General features: G+C 45.0%; 2 protein-coding genes across 4 annotated transcripts in view; both read left to right on the top strand.

Moving 5' to 3' along the window:
- Nucleotides 1-13,538, top strand: part of LOC134882778 (membrane-associated guanylate kinase, WW and PDZ domain-containing protein 1-like) — a 127,818-nt gene extending 114,280 nt beyond the window's left edge. For 2 of the 3 annotated variants that reach the window (XM_063910713.1, XM_063910711.1), the window contains 9 exons: nucleotides 1,492-1,583; nucleotides 2,231-2,423; nucleotides 3,269-3,643; nucleotides 5,350-5,553; nucleotides 8,120-8,213; nucleotides 8,385-8,472; nucleotides 9,326-9,469; nucleotides 11,407-11,545; nucleotides 13,251-13,538. In XM_063910713.1, coding sequence (XP_063766783.1) covers nucleotides 1,492-1,583; nucleotides 2,231-2,423; nucleotides 3,269-3,643; nucleotides 5,350-5,553; nucleotides 8,120-8,213; nucleotides 8,385-8,472; nucleotides 9,326-9,469; nucleotides 11,407-11,545; nucleotides 13,251-13,537 — 1,616 coding nt within the window. In that variant the 3' untranslated portion in view covers nucleotide 13,538. Of the gene's footprint in view, nucleotides 1-1,491; nucleotides 1,584-2,230; nucleotides 2,424-3,268; nucleotides 3,644-5,349; nucleotides 5,554-8,119; nucleotides 8,214-8,384; nucleotides 8,473-9,325; nucleotides 9,470-11,406 lie in introns of all 3 variants that reach the window. The other variant, XM_063910712.1, reaches the window with a different exon arrangement.
- Nucleotides 13,539-14,279: 741 nt separating this feature from the next.
- LOC134882779 (serine/arginine repetitive matrix protein 5-like) lies at nucleotides 14,280-16,351 on the top strand. Its single transcript, XM_063910714.1, has one exon. The coding sequence runs from the start codon at nucleotides 14,280-14,282 to the stop codon at nucleotides 15,543-15,545; it is 1,266 nt and encodes a 421-aa protein (XP_063766784.1). The 3' UTR covers nucleotides 15,546-16,351.
- The last annotated feature ends 4,181 nt before the right edge of the window (nucleotides 16,352-20,532 follow it).

Raw genomic sequence — 20,532 nt, 5'->3', positions numbered from 1 at the left:
GAGGGTGGTGAAAACTGCTCAGCACATCACCAGGACGGAGTTGCCATCCATGGAGGACCTCTACACCCAGCGGTGTAGGAAGAAGGCCGGTAGGATATTAAAGGACCCCCATCACCCCAGCAACAATCTGTTCTGTCTGCTGCCGTCTGGCAGACGGTACCGCAGCATCCGGACCAAGACCACCAGACTCAGAGACAGTTTTATACCACAGGCTATAAGACTACTGAACTCCTGAGCTGTGTGAATGTCTACTCACATCTGTTTATAGTACACACATACATATATATTATACACATCTGCCATACATATCTGTTTATAGTACACATATCTATATATTATACATATCTGCCATACACATCTGTTATACATAATATATGCATCTGTCCATACCTCCTCATTCAACAGTGTAAAGTATTTAAATACTTTCAATGTATTCCACATATGTATATATTTCACATCCTCAAATCTTTATTGTTAACATTGTAAATATTCTTCTCTCTTTTTCACTATTTTATTTATCTTTTGCACCATGTATGTTGAGTTGTTGGAGGAGCACGCGACATAAGATTTTCATTGCCAACATATACGCTGTATCTGCTGTGCATATGACAAATAAAACCTTGAAACCTTGAAACCTTGAAACACACACACACACACACACACACACACACACACACACACACACACACACACACACACACACACACACACACACACACACACACACACACAAACACACACACACACACACACACACACACACACACACACACACACACACACAATATTCTTTCTGTTGTGGATGGGGGTGGACTGTGAGCTAACTACACTAAATAAAACATAGCATGCTCCAGCATGTGTTGGCACATCTTTCTAGAAAGTGCTTCCTCACATATGGAATAGTAGAACGGAGTTGCATGTCACACCTCGCCTCCTAGAAGAAACACTGTCGTCCATTAGAATAGTAATGAACAGTGAGAAGCGTCTCTGAAAATGTAGTAAAAAGCTAAAAAAAAAAAAAGGTTGCTATTTCTCCCAACTTCAGAGTGGAATTTCAGCCTGATCGTTTCTAATTATGGGACCCGTGATCGAGGCTGTGCTGAATTGTTCTGGCAGCCTGTCTTGCTTCTGAGAGTTTATTTAAGCTCCATACCTCTGCTCTTTCCCCAAAATAGATCCTTTTGATCTTTTGACAGCAAGAACAAACACCTTTCCCCAAGCCTCTAGACAGACTGTTTGTGCAAAGTGCCGTCTTAGTGACAAAGCTTGGAACAGTTTGGGAGGATGAATATTTGCATGTTGACATAAGCAGGCGGGAGGAGGGGGGTTGATTCCAGCACAGTATGAGCTTTTGACTGAACAGGGTGGTGAATAGAGGGAGTTTTACTTAAGGCTAATGGCTGAGTTCTTCTTGCACTGGTGCAGGAAGTCCTCTGGGCTGGCTGCTGGTATTAATGCAGAAACGTTAATGGTGCTCTTTTGATTTCACAGTTCCAGACTTCCAAGAGCAGGACATTTTCCTGTGGAGGAAGGACACAGGGTTCGGCTTCAGGATCCTCGGAGGCAACGAGCCCGGGGAGCCGGTGAGTCTCTCTCTTGCACTTTCTATCTCTTACAGCTCATTCTCTCTGGTTTGCTTTCCAATTTTCCCAGCATATTTATGTGAAATGAATAAACCACAGAATGATGAAATATAGGCTATTTTCCAGCACTGTTCAGAGGTCTGTGTTTTTTTCGATTCATCTGTCTCCAGTGCGTAGTTCTGAGCTGCTTATCGGCTTCATATCAGTGATTTCCAACACAGATTCTCTTTGATCTGGCCAATGTAAACACAAGACCACCCGTCTCTCCGTCGACACACCACTGCTTTCTTCTCTGTCTTAAAGAGGCATAGTTCTTTGTTCTTGTTCACTGGCCTGCATTGCATTTTTGAAGGAAACGGAAATAATGATTAACTATAGAGCTGTGGTGAATACAGTAGCAGGCTTTGGAAGAAGAGTTGATAGTGTGATTTAAATTGTAGCAGACCTGCACTGCAAGACAACTTTAGGCCTGCTTCAGAAGGTGGGACATGTTTGAATTGTTAATGTATGTAAGTTAATTAAAATGAATCTGGCCTCTTTAAAGGATATTTTTTTGTACCTAAAAGTATTCCACTTTTGACTGTTTGCCCATCTGTCCATGATCTAGATCTGTGTCTCACAAGTCTCCTCCATCTACTCTGTTTCAGATCTACATCGGCCACATAGTGAAGTATGGTGCGGCAGATGAAGACGGGCGCCTGCGGTCCGGCGATGAACTGACATGCGTGGACGGCACCGCAGTCGTCGGCAAGTCGCACCAGCTGGTGGTGCAACTGATGCAGCAGGCGGCCAAGCAGGGCCACGTCAACCTCACCGTGCGACGCAAAGCCACCTACGCGGGTAAGAAAGGAAGAGGGAGGAGCCTAACCTGTAAAAGACCATAAGATAGATATGAAAAGCAAGATTACTGTTAATCGCCAAGGGCCCCATTTGTTTCAATCGCTGTTCAACCAGAGGCGCAGGGCCTTGTTTGCAGGTGTTGCCTTCCTGGGTAATGGTCTGTTGAAAGTGCTCCTTAGCTCCCACCAGCACATTTCCCCACGCTGCTCGGCTCCACCCTGCTCCTTGGCAGGCGATAAAGAAAGGCCCATAAATATGATGAAGAGGGTGGTCAACCTTCGCCCCGGCGACAGCGGACAGACATTAGCGCATTTCAGCTCCCCGTCTGCCTCAGAGCGTTGAGAATATGAGGCGCCTTCCGCGAGCAGCTGTACAGGAAATGAAATGTGGAATGAAATGTCCAGATACCACAGGCGGGGCCGCGTCTTTAGTTCATCTTTTGTTCGGAAACAGATCGGGGGAAAGATTGTTGGAGAGGCTCTTCTTCCCAAGCTCCCCCGCCAGCTTTTCTTTCACCATATCAGCATTAACTGGCTGTGTTTGTTTACAATCTTTTCCGTTGTCAGATTGCACGGGTGATGTAACATTTAGCTGTTTTGTCACCATATCTTGATGTAATCTGCACCGGTGTGTTATTCAGTTTTTTTTCTCTTCTTTTATCTCCTGATCTTCTTATGCAACACTGTCTGGCATAATATTTGTCTTCATTCTCTTCTCGATGTTGCTGTGTCACCACCCTGTGCGCAGTGTGTCTGTTTTATTCTTCTCCTAAATAGCCCTTCCTGTCCCCACCTACACTGAATGTCATGCATCTCTCTCACCTTATCCTCCTCTGCCATCTCTAGTTAAAGCAGAAGGAGACGTGCCACCATCGCCGGCATCCTCCCACCACAGCAGCAACCAGGGACCCAGCCTGACTGAGGAGATCGGGAAGCGCACCCCGCAGGGCAGCCAGAACTCGCTGAACACCGTCAGCTCCGGCAGCGGCTCCACCTCCGGCATCGGCAGCGGGGGAGGCGGCGGAGGGGCAGGAGGCAGCGGTAACGCCGTCATCTCCGCGGCTGCAGCCACCACCAACTCCTCCCAGCCCCCCAACGCCATGTCCAACGCCCCTTCCACCTTGCAGCCCTACGACGTTGAGATCCGCCGTGGCGAGAGCGAAGGATTCGGGTTCGTCATCGTGTCTTCTGTGTCGCGGCCCGAAGCTGGCACCACCTTCGGTAAGAGATGTTACTTTTTGTTTGAAATAATACAAAAATATTTGAAGGCACACATTTGTTTCTGGAACATGCAGATCTCTCAGAGATTTGATCCACTCAGCAAAACCAAAAAAAACACACTCCAAAGCTTTCCCTCATCGCCGGAGCCTTTTATCTTCCTGTCTTCTTTGTGGGCTGCCTTTGTATCGTCTATAAAACCTCTGAACACAGCCTGACAACCAGCACCGATTCTGGCTATTTACAGTCCCGCCAGATCAATACCAACACTCCACTTCAAAGTAGATGTTCTTCTTTCTCATTTGGTCTTGAGCCCGTCAAGTCGTGCCACTGAAACCCTTTCTTCGCCTTGCAGCTGCTGCTCCGTTCACACAAAGCTTTCATAATTGATCACAAGTGAAGTGGGTCTTACATAAGGCATTTGTTTTATTCAGCTCAACTTAAATGGCTTCTGCCCAGCAGGTTGGCACTAAAAGCCTAATGACATCTAAATGAGAGCGAGTGCTGCAGGCAGGGTAAATATGGGAAGTGATCAGTGTGAGTAATATTTATCTGACCTACAAAATTACCTTGTTTACATATTTTAGGATATTTAAACAGAAATAATTAAGATGTGACAGTATTTACTATCTGATCTCGAACTGCTTTGTACAAACAAGTAGTGTCTTTGCTATGCAGTGCGCTCTCTGCCTGCTATACTGCCTCCCTCCCTACACCACTATAGCTCTTCCTCTACTCTGTGCTCTTATCTCTGTCAGTGTGGGTGGATTGAAAAGGTCTGAAAATGCTCAACTTCCCAGGTCAGCTTACAAAGTAGCAAAGCTCCTCTTTTTCACAGGGCAGAGCCAAATGCATAGGCCAGCAGATAAGCTTAATTTGATTTGACCTGACGTGTTAAAATCTAGTGGAAACCCAGTGGCTGCATGAAACCAGTCCATATATACTGGAGCAGCACATTATTTTATACAGAGTATTTCTTTCTCTTTGTCTCTCAGTTCATTTAGTTTTACTCAATATTTAACAACTAGATTGAGTAAAAAATAAGAGGAGGTCATGGTCATTAGACAAGTGTGATAGTGGAATAGAGGAAGAGAAGAGGGGAAGGATAATTTAGTGGAAGATGGTGAAAGGAAGGAGCGATTGCATGCTCCTTTTCTCTGCAGGGACTGATGTCAGACTGCAGACAGAGGGAAGAGGGGAGGGAGGGAGGGAGGAAAAGAAACAGAGACCTCAGGGTAGCTGCTGAGATGTCAGCTTTGATGCATGTCGTCTTTAACTTTCTGCGGATCCAGGTGTTTGGGATGCAGACGACACAACAGCGGTTTATTATTTGCTTAGAGGCTCTCATGCAAATATAATAATGATAGCCATTTGAGAAATGTGGCGCAGGAGCGGGTCTAGAAAGTGCATTGGAAGATATGTTTGCAATGAGTCGTTTCAAAAAACAATTTACAGGTGCAGGCCTACGAGGAATAAGAGTGACAGATTATTTTTCAAAGCTCACTTTGCCCTTCTTTGCCAACGCTTGCATTTAGCCGTTTTCTCCTGAGCGGCTTCTCTCAGAGACTGCGCCTTGGCTGCTGGCTGTCGGTGAATTAACCCTTAACCTTCTGACCCTCTCTTTCTACTCCTTTCCCAATTCCTTGCCCTTCTCTCTCCAAACACACACACACACACACTGAATATCAACGTGTCAATGGTGACCATAGCTGGCAATGCATGTGTGGCCATGCCCCACAAAATAGGGCGCATCATCGAGGGGAGCCCTGCGGACCGCTGTGGGAAGCTGAAGGTCGGCGACCGCATCCTGGCCGTGAACTCGTGCTCCATCACCAACAAGTCCCACTCGGACATCGTCAACCTCATCAAGGAGGCCGGGAACACCGTCACGCTACGCATCATCCCCGGAGACGGTGAGTGGAGAGGGACATTTCAGGACTTGAATTTCTTTAAAAGTCTATTCCTAAAAAAAATACCAAGATTTGGATACAGAAACCTGAGAGTTCTCGAAGATGCCTTCAGGGTCCTTGCAACAGTGTGGGATTTTGCCAAACAGCACATTTTGACAATGGACAAAATATTTAACAGGAGTTAGGTCATGAAGGTCAATGAGGACAATGCGATCAACTATCAGTATGATTATGTATTCTGAGTTTCTTTGAGCAGCAGGACAAGTCTGCTGTAGGGTTATATAAAGCTTAGGGTTTATTCACAGTGCTTTGAACGTCCCACCAGTGCTGACAGAACAGCTTCTTTGGGGATTTTAAGGAACTTTCTCTACTTTAAATGATGGATAGGTGTGTGTGAGTGAGAGAGAGGCTCTGTTGGTGTATCTTTTAAGTCTAAAGTGGTTTTAAGGAAAGTTTGTGCTCATTGTATGTTGTTCGCTGCAGCTGAGAGCCCTCGCAATTTTGTGCTGACAGATCACCCTGGCATGCTTCACAAATGCTGTTTAATTAAGTGTGTGTGTAAGTGTGTGTGTGTGTGTGTGTGTGTGTGTGTGTGTGTAGGCGATACTGCCTGTCAACCTGCGCTCTGGAAGAAATTGGAGCTATTTGTCCGACGCTCGTTGCTTTCCGGCTCACATCTTATGGATGAAGAGTTTTTTCCTTGTTTTTTTTTTCCCCTGAGCCAAAATTGCTCTGGCAAAAAAGACACCGAGAGCGAGAGAGAAGACATCGGAGAGAAATAACTGGATGTGCTTTATCGGAAAGTTCTGGTTTATGTTCATGTGTCAAACAATCAGATGGCGTCTGACAGTGACGGGGAAAGATTGTGGCTCCTTTTTCTGAGTTTTGTCTCTGCCTCTGTTTGCACATGACTGAGCACCCCTATTTTTATGTGGATCAAGCTTGTCCAAACTTTCCGACATGAATAAATAACAGCACGAGAGGTTCTTCCAAGGTGAAGTTTCCATTGAGCTGCCTTCTCCCCTGTGTCAGAACACAGACGGAGTTTTGTAGCGACTGATGCTCAAGTCTCCAATGACAAGGAAAACAGGAACTCTTCCTGCTGGTGCGCGATAAATAATGCACAAACAGCTAATGCTTCCATCAAAGCGTATGTCTCTGTCGCATAGACCTGAGGCCTGGCACACCTTGTTGCTTCCTATTGTATCGCAGAAGAGAGACAGACGTGCCCAAGGTGATATGATGTGCAAAAACATGGATATTGTGTAGAAATGCTTCTCTAATCACTCCTGCATTTTTTGACGTGATTGTACCTGCTCTACTACCATTCAGTGCAAGGTCATGATGCCATGGCCAGAGAGAAATCATTCATGCTTTATTGTTTGCGCTGTGAATGTTTTGAAGGAGAGAAAGGAGGCAGTGGGTTGCTAGCGTAACGGGAAGAGGAGTTAATTCGACCAATTTGCCAGACAAAAAAACAGTTGGGGAGATAAATGCAGAGAGGCAGCAGGATGGAAGGAGTGGATTATGCTAATGAGCAGATGGATGGGCGAATAGGGTTTACAGGGATACATTTGAGGCTTAAATGGATAAATGTGCAACAGAAAGTATGTGAGATGCTAAAACAGTAGCTCTTACAGGTGGACAACCATCCCTCTCGAGCCTACTCCTAGAACTTGAAGGTTCCCCTCAAGGTCGTCTTAAATTACACTCCCCCAGCCCACGCTGCAGCCCCACTGTTTGATTTGTACCGTGTGGTCAACGGGCAATCAAAGTGTTAAGCCAGCAGGCTCTAAGGGGACTGATGGAGGTGAAGGCCAGATGAAAAGATGAAAGGAGACCCGCCTGTGTGAGGGGAATAGTGAGTGAGGAGAGAGCTGTTATCAGATGAAGGATATCTGTTAACAGTCGAGGAAGATAAGGACGTTAACGTGAAGAGAGGTTTTTCGATGCGACAAGCGTAATGTAATGACGGTGGGTTTGTGTCGTTAGAGCCCTGCGTAATTCATTGATAACAGCGTTAAGATAAAAGGAGGAATGAATAGCAGCTTTAATGTCCTCAGAGGAAGCGAGTGTGCACTGATGGACAATTCCCAGACAGACAGGAAGAGTTTCAGTCCACAGAGTGATTTATATCTTTTGGAAAAGAAACACCATTTTACATGCATCCTGTCAAAATGATTGATGGGACAAATGTGAACCTCCGTTTTGTTCCTTCTCAATCTCGGCTAAGTGGTGGAGGAAGCCTGGAGGCTGGTGGAGCTGCTGGTAGTCCCATAGGGTCTGCTAATGTGTCTACACCAGTGTAAAAACACTGGAAAATGAAAATGCTCCTCATGTGAAATATTGATTTAATCACACTGTGAGTCCTTCACAACTCTAGAGAGACTTCTATTAGAGCATTTGTTTTATAAAGTATTACGAATGGCAATAGGAGCTCTATGGGAATCCAATAAAATGTTCTCAGTGTAAAAGATGTTTTTATTCCCATTCGGAGGAAAGGATTTGGAACTGTGTAAAAAGTGATTGAAACTGAAAGCAATAATGTGGATTCTCTCCCCCTCCTCAGAGTCATCAAATGCATCTTTGTTGACCAATGCGGAGAAGATCGCCACTATTACCACCACTCACACACCTCAGCAACAGGCTGCACCTGAGGCTAGGTAAGATGCACTCTGGGAAACGAGTACATTCATTTTTAAAAGGCAGTAAAGTGTTTCTCAGTGTCGGAAATATATAATATATAATATATATCAGAATTACCTGCCTGAGACTTTGAATCACTGATTCAATCTGTTGTATTTGACACCGACTGCTTTTTCTTTCTGCCACAGGAACAACACCAAACCAAAACAGGAGTCGTTTGAATTCAAAGCACCACAAGGTCCTCCTCCCCAACCCCCCACACAAGTCTCAGTTCAGGTAAGGAAGGACGCCCGGGACATCCATTCACCTGTCGCTTCATTCATGTAACTGTCCGTTTCACGTCCATCAAACCACACACAGCTCAATAATACCCACCTCCACATTTATCTTTTCATCATTTCAGCTGTTCCCTGCCCCCAATCATCCTCCGTCCTGTCATGCATTCACCTACCCATCTTCCCAAGGACGAGCAGAGTGCATTGTTATTGATTTATTATTCCTTTTTCGTCCACCTGCCGGCGTTATCTGCATTAAGGAAAGCCTGTTAGCTTTCAAAGTTACCCCTCAGTCTGGCGTGTTCGCTGCTGCATTAATCTGCTGGTGTGGAGATGGTTCGCTCAGATAGCATTGATCGCCCCGCAGAGGAGATTAAGAGGGCGAGAAGACAGGAGCTGCTGTGGCTGTCTGCCTGTCCTTGTGTTGCCCGGCCTCTCTCTCTCTCTCTGGCTCTCTGTCTGTGCCCTCTCTCTTTGTCCACCCCGAGCATCAATAATTCAGCATCCTTACAAATGAGCATATGCATGTACACTCTCACACACACACACACACACACACACACACACACACACACACACACACACACACACACACACACACACAGTCTGGCACATCGGTGTGACTTTCCTGAAGGTGGCATTTGTCCCCTGCTCCTAAAATAGAAGCCCACTTCAAAGGACGGACACACACACACACACACACACACACACACACACACACTTCAAATCTGAATCACAAACCTTGATGCAAATGTCTCTTCCTCCCTCCCTTTCTTTTTGTGTGTGTGTGTGTGTGTGTGTGTGTGTGTGTGTGTGTGTGTGTGTGTGTGTGTGTGTGTGTGTGTCACGATCAGGATTCAGAGTTCTACTCCGTGGACCTGGACCGAGACAACAAAGGCTTTGGCTTCAGCCTGCGGGGGGGCCGAGAATACAACATGGACCTGTACGTGCTGAGGTTAGCTGAGGACGGAGCGGCCGTCCGCAACGGAAAGATGAGGGTAAGGACACACAAAGTGTCAAACAGCTCTCACACACCAACACTTTCCAAGCATAAGACCTCTTTAAAACACATAGAAGATGCTACATACTTTGCTCAAGCTTTTATATTAAAAACGTTCATATAAAATGCGTTTTGTTAAAGGGTTCAGTCCTAGGGTGCTCGACCTAGAATCTGAATCAGTTGTCTGTGCCTCTGGAAAAGAGTTTTGACATTGAGGAAAATGGGCTTAAGGACTATGAATTAATGAAGGAAAGTCTGCTTTAAGTCTAACGTTGAAGAAAGCTGTTGAGTTGTTTTGTTGGAGGTACAGCAATTTTGGAGCTCGACACTTAATATTGAGTAAAAGTCAGCATCTCTCCGCCTCAGCTGCATAGATTTTGTTTAATGCTACTCTCACAAGTCTTGCAACTCTGTACTAATTTGCTGCTTTATTAAGCTGCTTTCTTTCCATCCACCCTCGGGCTCCATTATCCATTTCGACAGTTTACCTTATTAAAATTAAACATCAAGTCCGCCTGACTGTTGAGGTTCATTGTTCTCTATTTGAGTATTCAGTGCATCGCAGTCATCACTGTAATTGTTTGGAAACGGTGAGAAGGGGATGATGTATTAAAGTGTGTATGAGCTGTTTCTGCTAGAACTTATCACAACCTCAGAAAAACTGCCTTGTTTTATAACTCTGTAACAGTTAATTTGTCAGATAATGGAACGTTTTTTTAAGGGTTTATTTAACTTAAAAAGCTGGAGAGTATTCTCAACCCATTACGAAATCCTCCAGTCTGTCTAAAACAAATTGGAGACGTGGGGTTTGGGCAGTGCCGTCTCAAAAGTGATTCCATTCAGACTGTCTTTTCATACTGATGGGATGATTCACCACTTTCAGGTGCTGTGTAAGCCCGGTGACTGTGTTGATTAACAAGAGCACTGATAATAACTGCCTCGCACTCAAACAGCCATCCGAATAATATTATCTATCAATATAATTGCTTGTGCACAATGTTCCTCTCAATTACTGCAAGACATGCTTCGCTGAATATAAACACAGTCGCCTCCAGGCTTTAGGATCGTTGTGTTAGAGCAATACCAAGAGAAGGCAGACATTGCAGAGTCACGGAGCATACCTGTGCACATAGTATAAACATTTACATTAATAAACACTTCTCTACTGGCTCGCGAAGTGGCATTTATACACCACAGAAGCTGCCAGGAACTGTGATGTTTAACCTTTGAATTGATTCATTGCATTTCCCCTGGGCTGCTTTATTTAATATACAATACAGGGTTAATTGATACTCCCTTATGTGTTTCCTGCAGAGAGCCTGTAGACAGATACTCATGTGCTATGTAATAAAATACACGCATATATGAACGTATATCAATATATACGTGTGTGTTTGTGAACCTTATTAGCAGAGATATTATTAGCAGCAGCTCTGTGAGGCAGAAAGGTGTCAGTGAGAGATCCATACTCTGCCAGAGAGGAATTCCCTGGGCGCAGACAGCACTGTCAGATAACCGGAGGCAAAGAAGCGGGAAGCAGATAGGGTTTTCTTCTTGCTCCTCTTCCTCTTGTTTTCCTCTCTGGGAGTCACGGTTGCTGACTTTCCCCCAACATATAGAGAATATAGTGAACCCAGTTTTTGCTGTTGTGCAATTTAGGATTTGAAATGTAACTTCTCCTCGATCTGTCCTCCCTCTCCCTCCCTTCTGCTGTCATCCTTTCCCTTTGAACCTCCGTGCCTCTCATCTCTCCTCTTGTGTGCTTTCTTCCCCTCTGACACTTGTTTTCTTCTTCTGCTATCTCCTCTCCTTCTTCTGGCTTTCTCTGTCCCTCCTCTCCCCTCCATCTTCACCTGTCACTCTTCACTGCATCCCATCTTTTTGCTTCCTCCCTCTCCTCCCTCTCCTCCTTCCCTTTTTTTTTTTACCCTGTAGGTCGGCGATGAAATCCTGGAGATCAACGGCGAGAGCACTAAGGGGATGAAGCACGCGCGAGCCATCGAGCTCATCAAGAGCGGAGGCCGGCGCGTCCATCTGGTGCTCAAGAGGGGTGATGGCTCTGTGCCCGAATATGGTGGGTCAATCTACGAAAACATTCCCTTCTCCCCCATCTTCACGCCCTAAGACACCCGGTGGACGGTGGTGGGTCGAAAGGGGAAAGAACTTTATCACCCTCCCAGGGCCCTTCACCCATCCCTGGGACAAACCCACCAGGGAGGGGGGAGGGGTGCTTGGTCTTGGTTTCTCTCTCTGGTGGCGGTCACTACTGGGCTTTGGGATTTGTTTTCAGGGAGGGGGGGAAAGCAGGGATGGAGGCTGTTCCTCTGGGTGCTGTCGCCCCCTCCTGCTGTCACCTGCTCTCAGTTTCCATGTCATCCCGCTGTCACTTTTCACCTTCTGGCCACTGAGCAAAAGCACTCTGTTGGGACTTTTTCCGAAAGGTGGTGGGTGTGATGTCAGTGCTACACGAAGACAGAAACTGTTTACAGAGTTTGAATGAGCAGAGTTGTGAAAATTCAGTGTTTTTTGTGAGAAAGAAATGATATCGAGGACTGTAGTTCCTCATTAAAGTTACCATTAAAGAGGAAAGATGATCCATTGCGTCTCATCCTAAAATGGGACATCTCGCAGCTTTGGTTAGGACGTGACACAAGCGTATTTATGATATTTATTGAAGGTGAATGTAAGCTACTGAACTCTTTTGAGGGTTTTTTAAGTAAGAACTCTTATTGAGAAGGAAAAAGGCGATCCTGATGCATTTTGTTGCCATTTTCAAAGAGCATAATCTCACTATACTGTGCTTGACATTATTCACTTATCCATGGATTTTATTTGCACCCACTGTTAATGTCATTGAGAAGCTGTGACCATAGGAACTCCACCCATCCCTCATTTAAAAGAGTCGCTCCAATTATATAAACGTTTTTGTACAGTGATGAAAAGAATAGAGGCATTTTTACAAGTATTTTTGTTCCGTGTACATAGCCTTGATGGAAGCCACATATTAATGGATAAAGTCTATTGCTGCATGAACTTGTCAAAAGTGTAAATTGGATTTTTTTTTTTTTGTCCCCTCTGTCTATTTTCCATAATATTTATGGAATGGTCCTTTTTTTTATCGTATTGACCAGGTTTTATTGATAGTCACAAGTCATCATAAATGCTTTCTTTTTGTTACCTTTTTCTATGAGTGGAGATACATTTGCCTGTCTTGAAAAGTTTGTCAATGTAAATTTATTTGCGCTACGAATGTGCTGTCTTAACCTGCACCGATATGACATCATGTGAACTTGTATATTTTTGTTTGTACTTTTTAGTTGGCACAACCTTTGACAGTCTTGCCAGTATTTCTATTTTGATTTCTGTCAGCAATGTAAAACTGCTTCATACGCTGTTGTTGTGGGTGTGAGTCTCACTGTCTTTATTTCTTTGGGTTTCTGCTGCTTCTGTGTCCACATGTTTAGGTGTGTATGTGTGTGTGTGGGGGGGGGGGGGGATCAGTGTGTCTGAGTTTGTGTGCGCTTGGGTCCAGGACTTTTTCTCTGTAACCGATGGTTTCCACTGAAGGGTTTGGGCAAGTTTCTTGGACTGTCTCTTTAATCTGAATGACTCAATGATCAAATAAACACTTTTTTTTTCATTGAAATCAACACAATAATTCTCCTTGTTCTTCCTTCATGTTGGTTCCAAGCAATCTAAACCCTCTGCTCTTCTCTTTCTTCCCGTTTTTTTTTTTTTTGTATCCTCCTATATTGCGCTGGGCTCTTGTCTTCCTTCAGGGATGGCCGTTCCCCATCTCACTGCATGTATGAGAAATGACAAGATGGGGGAGGCCTCTGTCCTCCAAAATCAGACCACGGTTTGTAACTGTCCTCGCCTGTCGTCCGGCTCTCCCTCCCACTTCCTGTCTTCCTTTCTCTCTGTCGCGCTGCTTCGCCATCCCGATATCTGTGTGGTGTGGCCTCAACTCACCCATGCCCATGCTCTACTCCATAAATCCATCCACCCAAAACACATCACCAGATCCGCCGCTGTTATGGAGTCTTTGTGCATATGTTGCTTTTAACATTTTGTGCATCTTGTCCAAAGGGGAAATGCATGTTAGTCTTTTATTCTTTGTTTTTTTTATAGATCATCAAAAGAACTTGCTCTTTGTAACTTCTAGTTATATTTCTGCAGCTGAAGACGTATGTCAGTTTTAAAATCTGAAAAAGCAAAGCATCTTAGTGGCTGCATATGTAGATCTTTTAGTTAGACTGTAGTGGATGAACATGCCTCAGGGAACAAAGTAGATTCAGCAGAACTTTTCATTCTTCCCGTCTTAGACAAATGCCACTTAAACGGCACATGCTGCAGTACAGCAGTAGGTTTGGATCTCGTCTTGAGCTATTTTTTTTGCTTTAATCATTGACAAAGTGTCTAAGGCATCATGACAGCGCATGAAAGAGCATGGCTAATCAGTCCAATCAAGCAGCATCATCGACACACAGCACATTGACTCTGAATGTAAGCCGCCTCCAGGCCGGCCGCCCAACCTGCTGAGTCCCATTCTCAGAGAAGCGACCCCAGGTAGACCTGGGAACAGGTTTGTTTTGGGTAACAAGTCACTGGCTGTCTTTGTGTCACTGCCTTTTATTCTCATGTGTAAGCTACACTACTGTTTTTACCATCGGCTGTTGCTGTACCATCTAACAACGTGCCATCTTTGCTGGCATTAACATCAGAATGGCTTCCATTGGAATTGTTCTCAGCGTCCTGTCTGAGTGGTTCAGCATGGTTAATGTGAAAGCAGAACACTTGAAAGATGCATGTTTGATCCCCTTGCCCTCGTTTGTATGTCACGTTGTGTTACAGACAACGGCCCCAACGACGTCATCACAGCCTACCCAGCCTCAGGGTTACAAAACGCTGCGGAAGTGAGCGCCCTGCCCGGGACCAACGCACCATCGGAGTCCAGCTTCCCACCAGAACCCCAACAACCATCCCGGAGCAAGAAGGAGCCGACCCGCCACACCACGGGCACCCGCAAGACCCACCATTCCAACCACCGCCACCGCTCCCCCAACAAGAAAACCAGCACGGGAAAGAACAAGGGGAAAAAGTCCAAGGGCGTGTCCAAGTTGTTAAAGAAGAAGGATGACAAGGGAAGCGACGGCCATCGCCACCGTAGCCGCCACCGCTCGCCTGAGAAGGTGCACAACCGGTCACGCAGTGCAGAAAACACGCTGGACACCCGTCGTGGGGGACACCGCAGTGGCCGCTCCCCCGACAGACGCCACGGTCAGCCCTCCAATCAACGTCACCGCTCGCCGTACCGCTCGCCATACCGTTCTCCATACCGTTCACCTCGCCGCCACAGGTCCCCCAACCGCACTCGCCACCACTCCCCCACCAGACGCCCCTACCATTCCTCAGACCCTTACCGCCGTAACGCCTCCCCAGAGAGACAGAGGCGCGGCAACGAGAAGCCCAGCGGATTAGAGGCCGTATTGAAGGAGCCACCTAAGACTCCTGAATTCAGCCTGCCGTTTGAGGACAGCATCCTCCGGGAGTCCCCGGCGATGGACCGCCTGAACAGGGAGGCCACTCTACCGTCACCGCGCTGGGAGGGGCGCCCTTACGGGCGCCCTTACGGGGAGGACAGCCTCCTAAAGAAAGCCTCCTCCATGGAGAGAATCTACAAGGGGGACAGCCTGCTGAGGGACCTGGCATCGCGTGGCCAGAGAGAGGTCTCCTTGCCCAGAGTGCGAACCCCCGACGCAGATTCAGCCTACAAGAGGTACAGCTCGCTGTTGAGGGGCCGCTCGCCTGAGAGGACGGTGAGGGACGGGCGCTACGCCAGCCGAGACAGCACCCCCGAGCCGCAGTACCGAGCCCGCAGCCTGGGACGGGACATCTCCCCGGTCAGAGGCTTCAGGAGGGACGACTCGGAGGACGAAGAGGACGATGACAATTTCGTAGCGGCTAAGATGAGAGAGTACTACAGCACGCTGAAGACCGACAGCAGCCGCTCATCTGCCCTCCCCGAGCCCAAGAAGTCCTACAAGGACAACCCCAAAGACCTGAGCATCTGATTGGACGGCTGTCAGCCACAGCCACCACCCACAAACACCTCAAGTACTCACTCACATCCACTTGGTTCTACAGAAAATCACCAAATTGTGCACACACACACACACACACACACACACACACACACACACACACACACACACACACACACACACACACACACACACACTCATAATGTTGAGTTACTAACAAGACAGTGATTCCAAAATGACTTTTGAGCGTTTTTTTTTCCTTTCTTTTTTTAATTGTATGTTTCTTTTTCCTTCTTTTTTATTGTTTTCGGTTGAAGCATTCTACATTTACAGTAAGTCAGACTTTTCCAGAAAAATGTAAAACCATAAAAAACAATGATGTGCCTAACAGTTCCATTAATGAGCAACATTTTGATTTTGATCTGATATGTGACGGGCATTTTGTGCCGCACTGTCAGATGATGAAATGTATGTACTTTTCCACGAGGATCCCACGGAAGTACCGCGCACCTGGATACCTGTAACCGGTGCTCACAATGATGCTGTGCATGTCTTTACCGGTTTCAATGTCTCTCTTTCTCTCTATCTCTCTCTACTCCCCCCCTCGCCTTCTTTTTTTTCTCTTTCTCTCTCTCGCTCCCTCTCTCTCTCTCTCTCTCTCTCTCTCTCTCTCTCCCCAGTGCCACTGTTTTTTAGACATTTGACCAGACTATAGCACAAGCCTGCATTTGTTTGTATATTTTTGACAGTTTGCAGTATGTGTACATTCAGAGGTGATCATTTTAAATGAATGATGGGAAAATTAAAAGTTAAACGATGATGATGTTAAAATAAAATAATATATTCAACGAATAAAATAAATGTGTGGTTGTTTTGTTTTTAAGGCCATATTTCATTTTAAGCCATTTAACAGGTTTCACAAACACAGAAGTGGAGTGTAAGTATCATAGATAAGGAGAGAAAGATTATCCTAGGAGTGTAGAGCACCGAGCTTTACTCATTTTAGCAAACAAGACAAAAGAGTCAAGGCTGACATTGTTATCTCAGGCCTCCGAAAAGAGTGTCTGTGGAAATAAAGTCTTTGAAGAAAAGTAAAGCAGAGAGCTCCCATTTTCACAACATCAAAGCCTGGATACACCAGTTTTGAAAAATGTTCCTCTCCGTGCTTACTTTGATTTTTTTTTTGTTGCAGTTTCTATGCCCTATTTCTCCCGTTGTCCTCAAGACTCCTTTCCTGTATCCACTCTGCTGTAAGATTTCTCATTCGATAGAGAACAGACAGTACAGAAGCTGCATCCCTGATTCTGGACAGTGACAGTGGTAGGTGGTGGATGATGCTAGGCAGGGATTTTTTTTTCCCCTCCTAGAAACAACAATGTGTGAGAAAAGAGAAAAACAGAGCAGAGTGGTCACTCCTGCCTGCAGGGATTCACTTCTGCAGAGAAATGAATTGTGCTGTCTGGCATTGCTTGATGCTGAGGTGCAGAGACAGATGAGGCACAGCATCACCACTGATAAATCCAGCTTGAGATACATGAGAAGTGCTATTTTTCCTTTTAGCAGCTTTTTAATATTGATGCACATGCAGATTTAAGAAACTGTGATTTACATATTCAACCTGGCACATTTCTCATATGGTATGATAACTTCTGTTAGGGTCATAATTACATTATTTACATGTCTCTTTAAGATGAACTGTGAAGTTGTTCTCCATTTTTATAATTCCTTCCAGTTGCTACGACAGGCAAAGGTACTTGTTACCATATGTTCAAAAGTATGCATCCAAGAATACCCCGTGGACACAATCTGTGCAGCTCATGACAGGAAATGAAAAGCAGAGATGAAGCACCACGATCAAACAGTAACATATCAGAGCTTTTTTTGGCCCAGTTTCTCAGCGTTTCAATTTGACTTCTTTTGATGCAATGATCTGAAAGTTGTTTTCACACATTATGGGTCTGGCTTCCAGCCGTAGAACAGGACGCATGCAGAGCTGCTCAAGATTGTTTAATGGCAGATTTAAGTTGCACAAAGGGTAGTAAGTTATTATGTATTTTTACTACGATTAGGTCAAGTATTTATTTGTGTAAGTAGGGTCCTTTCCAGTACATACCACTGTCCAAATAGAGACATAAAAGAGACGTTTGAATACCCTGCAAACAGTTCCTTCTCTCTCCCCTCTCAGTGAAGTGGAAGTAGCTTCTAAATAATGGATGTAATCCACTTTCCGGCAGAGAAACCCTCTCCTCCCCTCTCTTTAAATCTCTCTCTCCATCTTTATCAGGACACACTCCACCCCTTCTCATCATCAAATGCGGGAGCAGAGCTCGCATGTTTTATTGCCTGTGCGACCCCAGAAATGATTAACAGCCCAGTGACAATTCATCATGTCAGTGAGAGGCAGGAGGGAAGGGACGCTAATGAAAAGTCCAACGACAACACGCCTACAGCCCAGAGTGGCTCCATTCTCCCATCAGCCCGGCTCCAGGTGCTCCAACGCCGACCTTGGAGGCCCTCTGATCCTCTGTTGCCATGGAAACACCCATGCAACAGGCTCTCTCCTCAAGCAGACAGGAGTTGTGGATGAGTAAACAGGGCTGAGGGAGAAAAGTAAATGAAAAGAAAACAAGAGTGCAGGTTTATTTTTGGCTGTTCGGGATTTCAAGATGCTTTCACTCAAGAAAGAGTGAAAGCTTTAAAAAATGTTGAAGTATTCTCAAGAAGCTCAGCATTTCTATCTAACAAGCCCGTCGTGTCTCCCACTGCTGTCATGTTGCAACAGTTCTTTGTCCTAATACTGCACCTGTCCCATGCTCGGCTGTGCATGTCTCAGGTACAGAGGTGTGCTGGAGAAATTTGTTGTGGCTGCTTAGAGGTAATTCCATGCTATGTGCTTTTTTTCTTATCATGGTTATACTGTAGTAGTGGCACTCAATAGGATATGATGCATTTATTTAAAAGCTTGAGGCTTTTACGTTAGTGGGTTTTATTAAGTAGAGAAATGGCTTCAGGCTCCCTTGCAGCTGTCACACTAATCAATCAGCGGCTGAAAGAAGGGTATATGTAAAGAGTATCTTTAGTTTTTAAAGTTGCACTAATCAATATTTTTTGTCATGTTAGCAGCCTGGATCAGTGGATGGCGGTGTCAGTCAGCCTGCTGACTTCGGTGAATCCCTGACCTTCACAGCCACTGTGATTGATTGCTGTAAAATTCGGTGTAAATATTCAATGAGCCACAGAATGAATTTTAAATGACTGTATGATCCCAGAGCTTTTCTTCGTGTGTTGCCATAAGGTAATTATTTCTTGGTCAAAAGTGAAATATCCCAACCACCTCATCCAACGTGATGGATTTTCATGACATTCGGTACAACCAGAACTATGTTACGTGGTTACCTGCTAAACATCAATATATTAACATAAATGTAAATTGTAAATGTGACCGTGCTGATGTTAGCATTTAGCTCAAAGCTGTTGTGCCCATGATACATTCCCAGAGCTGCTAGCATGACTGTTGACTCTCAGTCCTTTTAACAAAGACAAAACCAGAGAATTGTTAACCAATTTCTCTTCCCCTTGGTACCAAATAATTGTTTATGCTGTTTTTAGTAAAAAAAACTAGATTTTACACAACCTGCCGTTCTTGTTCAGACACTGTTAGCAACTATGACGTAGTTGAGCTTTAGCAGCTAAAAAGAAAGATATTTCTGCATTTGAGGCTACAATTACAGTGGCTACTAGATTACCCTTGATAAGGTGGCCAGAAACACATCTCAAAATGAATGCTCATGTTACCCTGAATCGGTTGTGTGCTAAATATGCTAATTTTGCTAGCGTTCACCATATCAGTAAAGTGTTGAGCGCTTGTTGCTGCTTTTCTAAGTAGGAACACCATATGAGATACTCATTGGTGGATCACTGGACTTCTTAAGCATGCGTCTGATGGCAAATCGTATGCAGCAGGAGTCCTTTGGTGGCACTTTAGGACATTGTTGACTTGATCTAGAGGTTCCAGAGGTGGCTCTTTAAGTGAAGAGTTTATGTCCCATAGTGACGAGTGTAGCAACTCCTTTAAAGACGTCAGGACACTGAACTTGTGCCTGGCTTTCCTCCTCTATGTGTTCATGTATCCGTGTCCAAATAGTCAGGAAGCAAATCCCCTGCTCGTGGTGAGTGTGTCATGCAGATTCAAGTGTTTTACTTCAACAGGTCTCAGAACTAAATCCCTCATCCTGTTTCATGCATACGGTGCTTGTGTGTGATCAAAGGCAAATTACAGCACACCTCACGGTATGTATTAGGCTATCTTTTAGAGAGTGACTCATCCTCTCCTAGAAAAGAAATGGCACTCTGAAGCGCCCTCAGACTGAACCAATGAAAAACTTATACTATCATAAGTAATGCATGCAGGAAACGTCTGCTTAGCCTGTTGCATTCTTAAATGATTCATTTCCGAGTTTAGTTGGTCATGGCTAGTCGAAGGTAAAATACTATCTTGATCTTTAAATTCAGATTTTTTATTTGAATCTTTTCCAAACAAAACGTTTTCCAAAATGTTGAAACTCATGGATCTGTCATTGTTCTGGTTGTAAATAACTTTTGCTCACTCCTAAAGAGTAAAGATAGGAAGGCTGCTGTGAACCTTTTTTTTTTTTTACAAGCAGTGGTGCTGAGTCCCTTTCATGGAGGCACACTGAGCTGAGGGATAACGCTGATACTCCCTACACCGAAAACATCAGATCTAAAGTAGATCATAGGTTTGTAGAGGGCAGACCCAGAATACCAGGTACACCATCAGTGTGATCACCAGTATGTTTAGGAACTAGAAGTCAACCCTCTCTGTGGTGTCAGGAGAAAAACCATTGAATAAGAATCAGATCATCTAAATACGTTTCTGTTCTAGATGCCTTATTAATAATGACTCTTGCCTTTCAGGAGAAAGAGTCACAGAATGTGTGCTTGGAGGGTAAGGTGGAGGGTTAGATCAAAACATTAGACTTTGTTCGAATTGTTTTCC

Source organism: Eleginops maclovinus, chromosome 20 (genome assembly GCF_036324505.1).
Source record: "Eleginops maclovinus isolate JMC-PN-2008 ecotype Puerto Natales chromosome 20, JC_Emac_rtc_rv5, whole genome shotgun sequence".
NCBI classification, from domain to species: Eukaryota; Metazoa; Chordata; class Actinopteri; order Perciformes; family Eleginopidae; genus Eleginops; species Eleginops maclovinus.
Note: the sequence above shows the minus strand (reverse complement) of the source record. Positions and strands in the feature narration are given on the sequence as shown.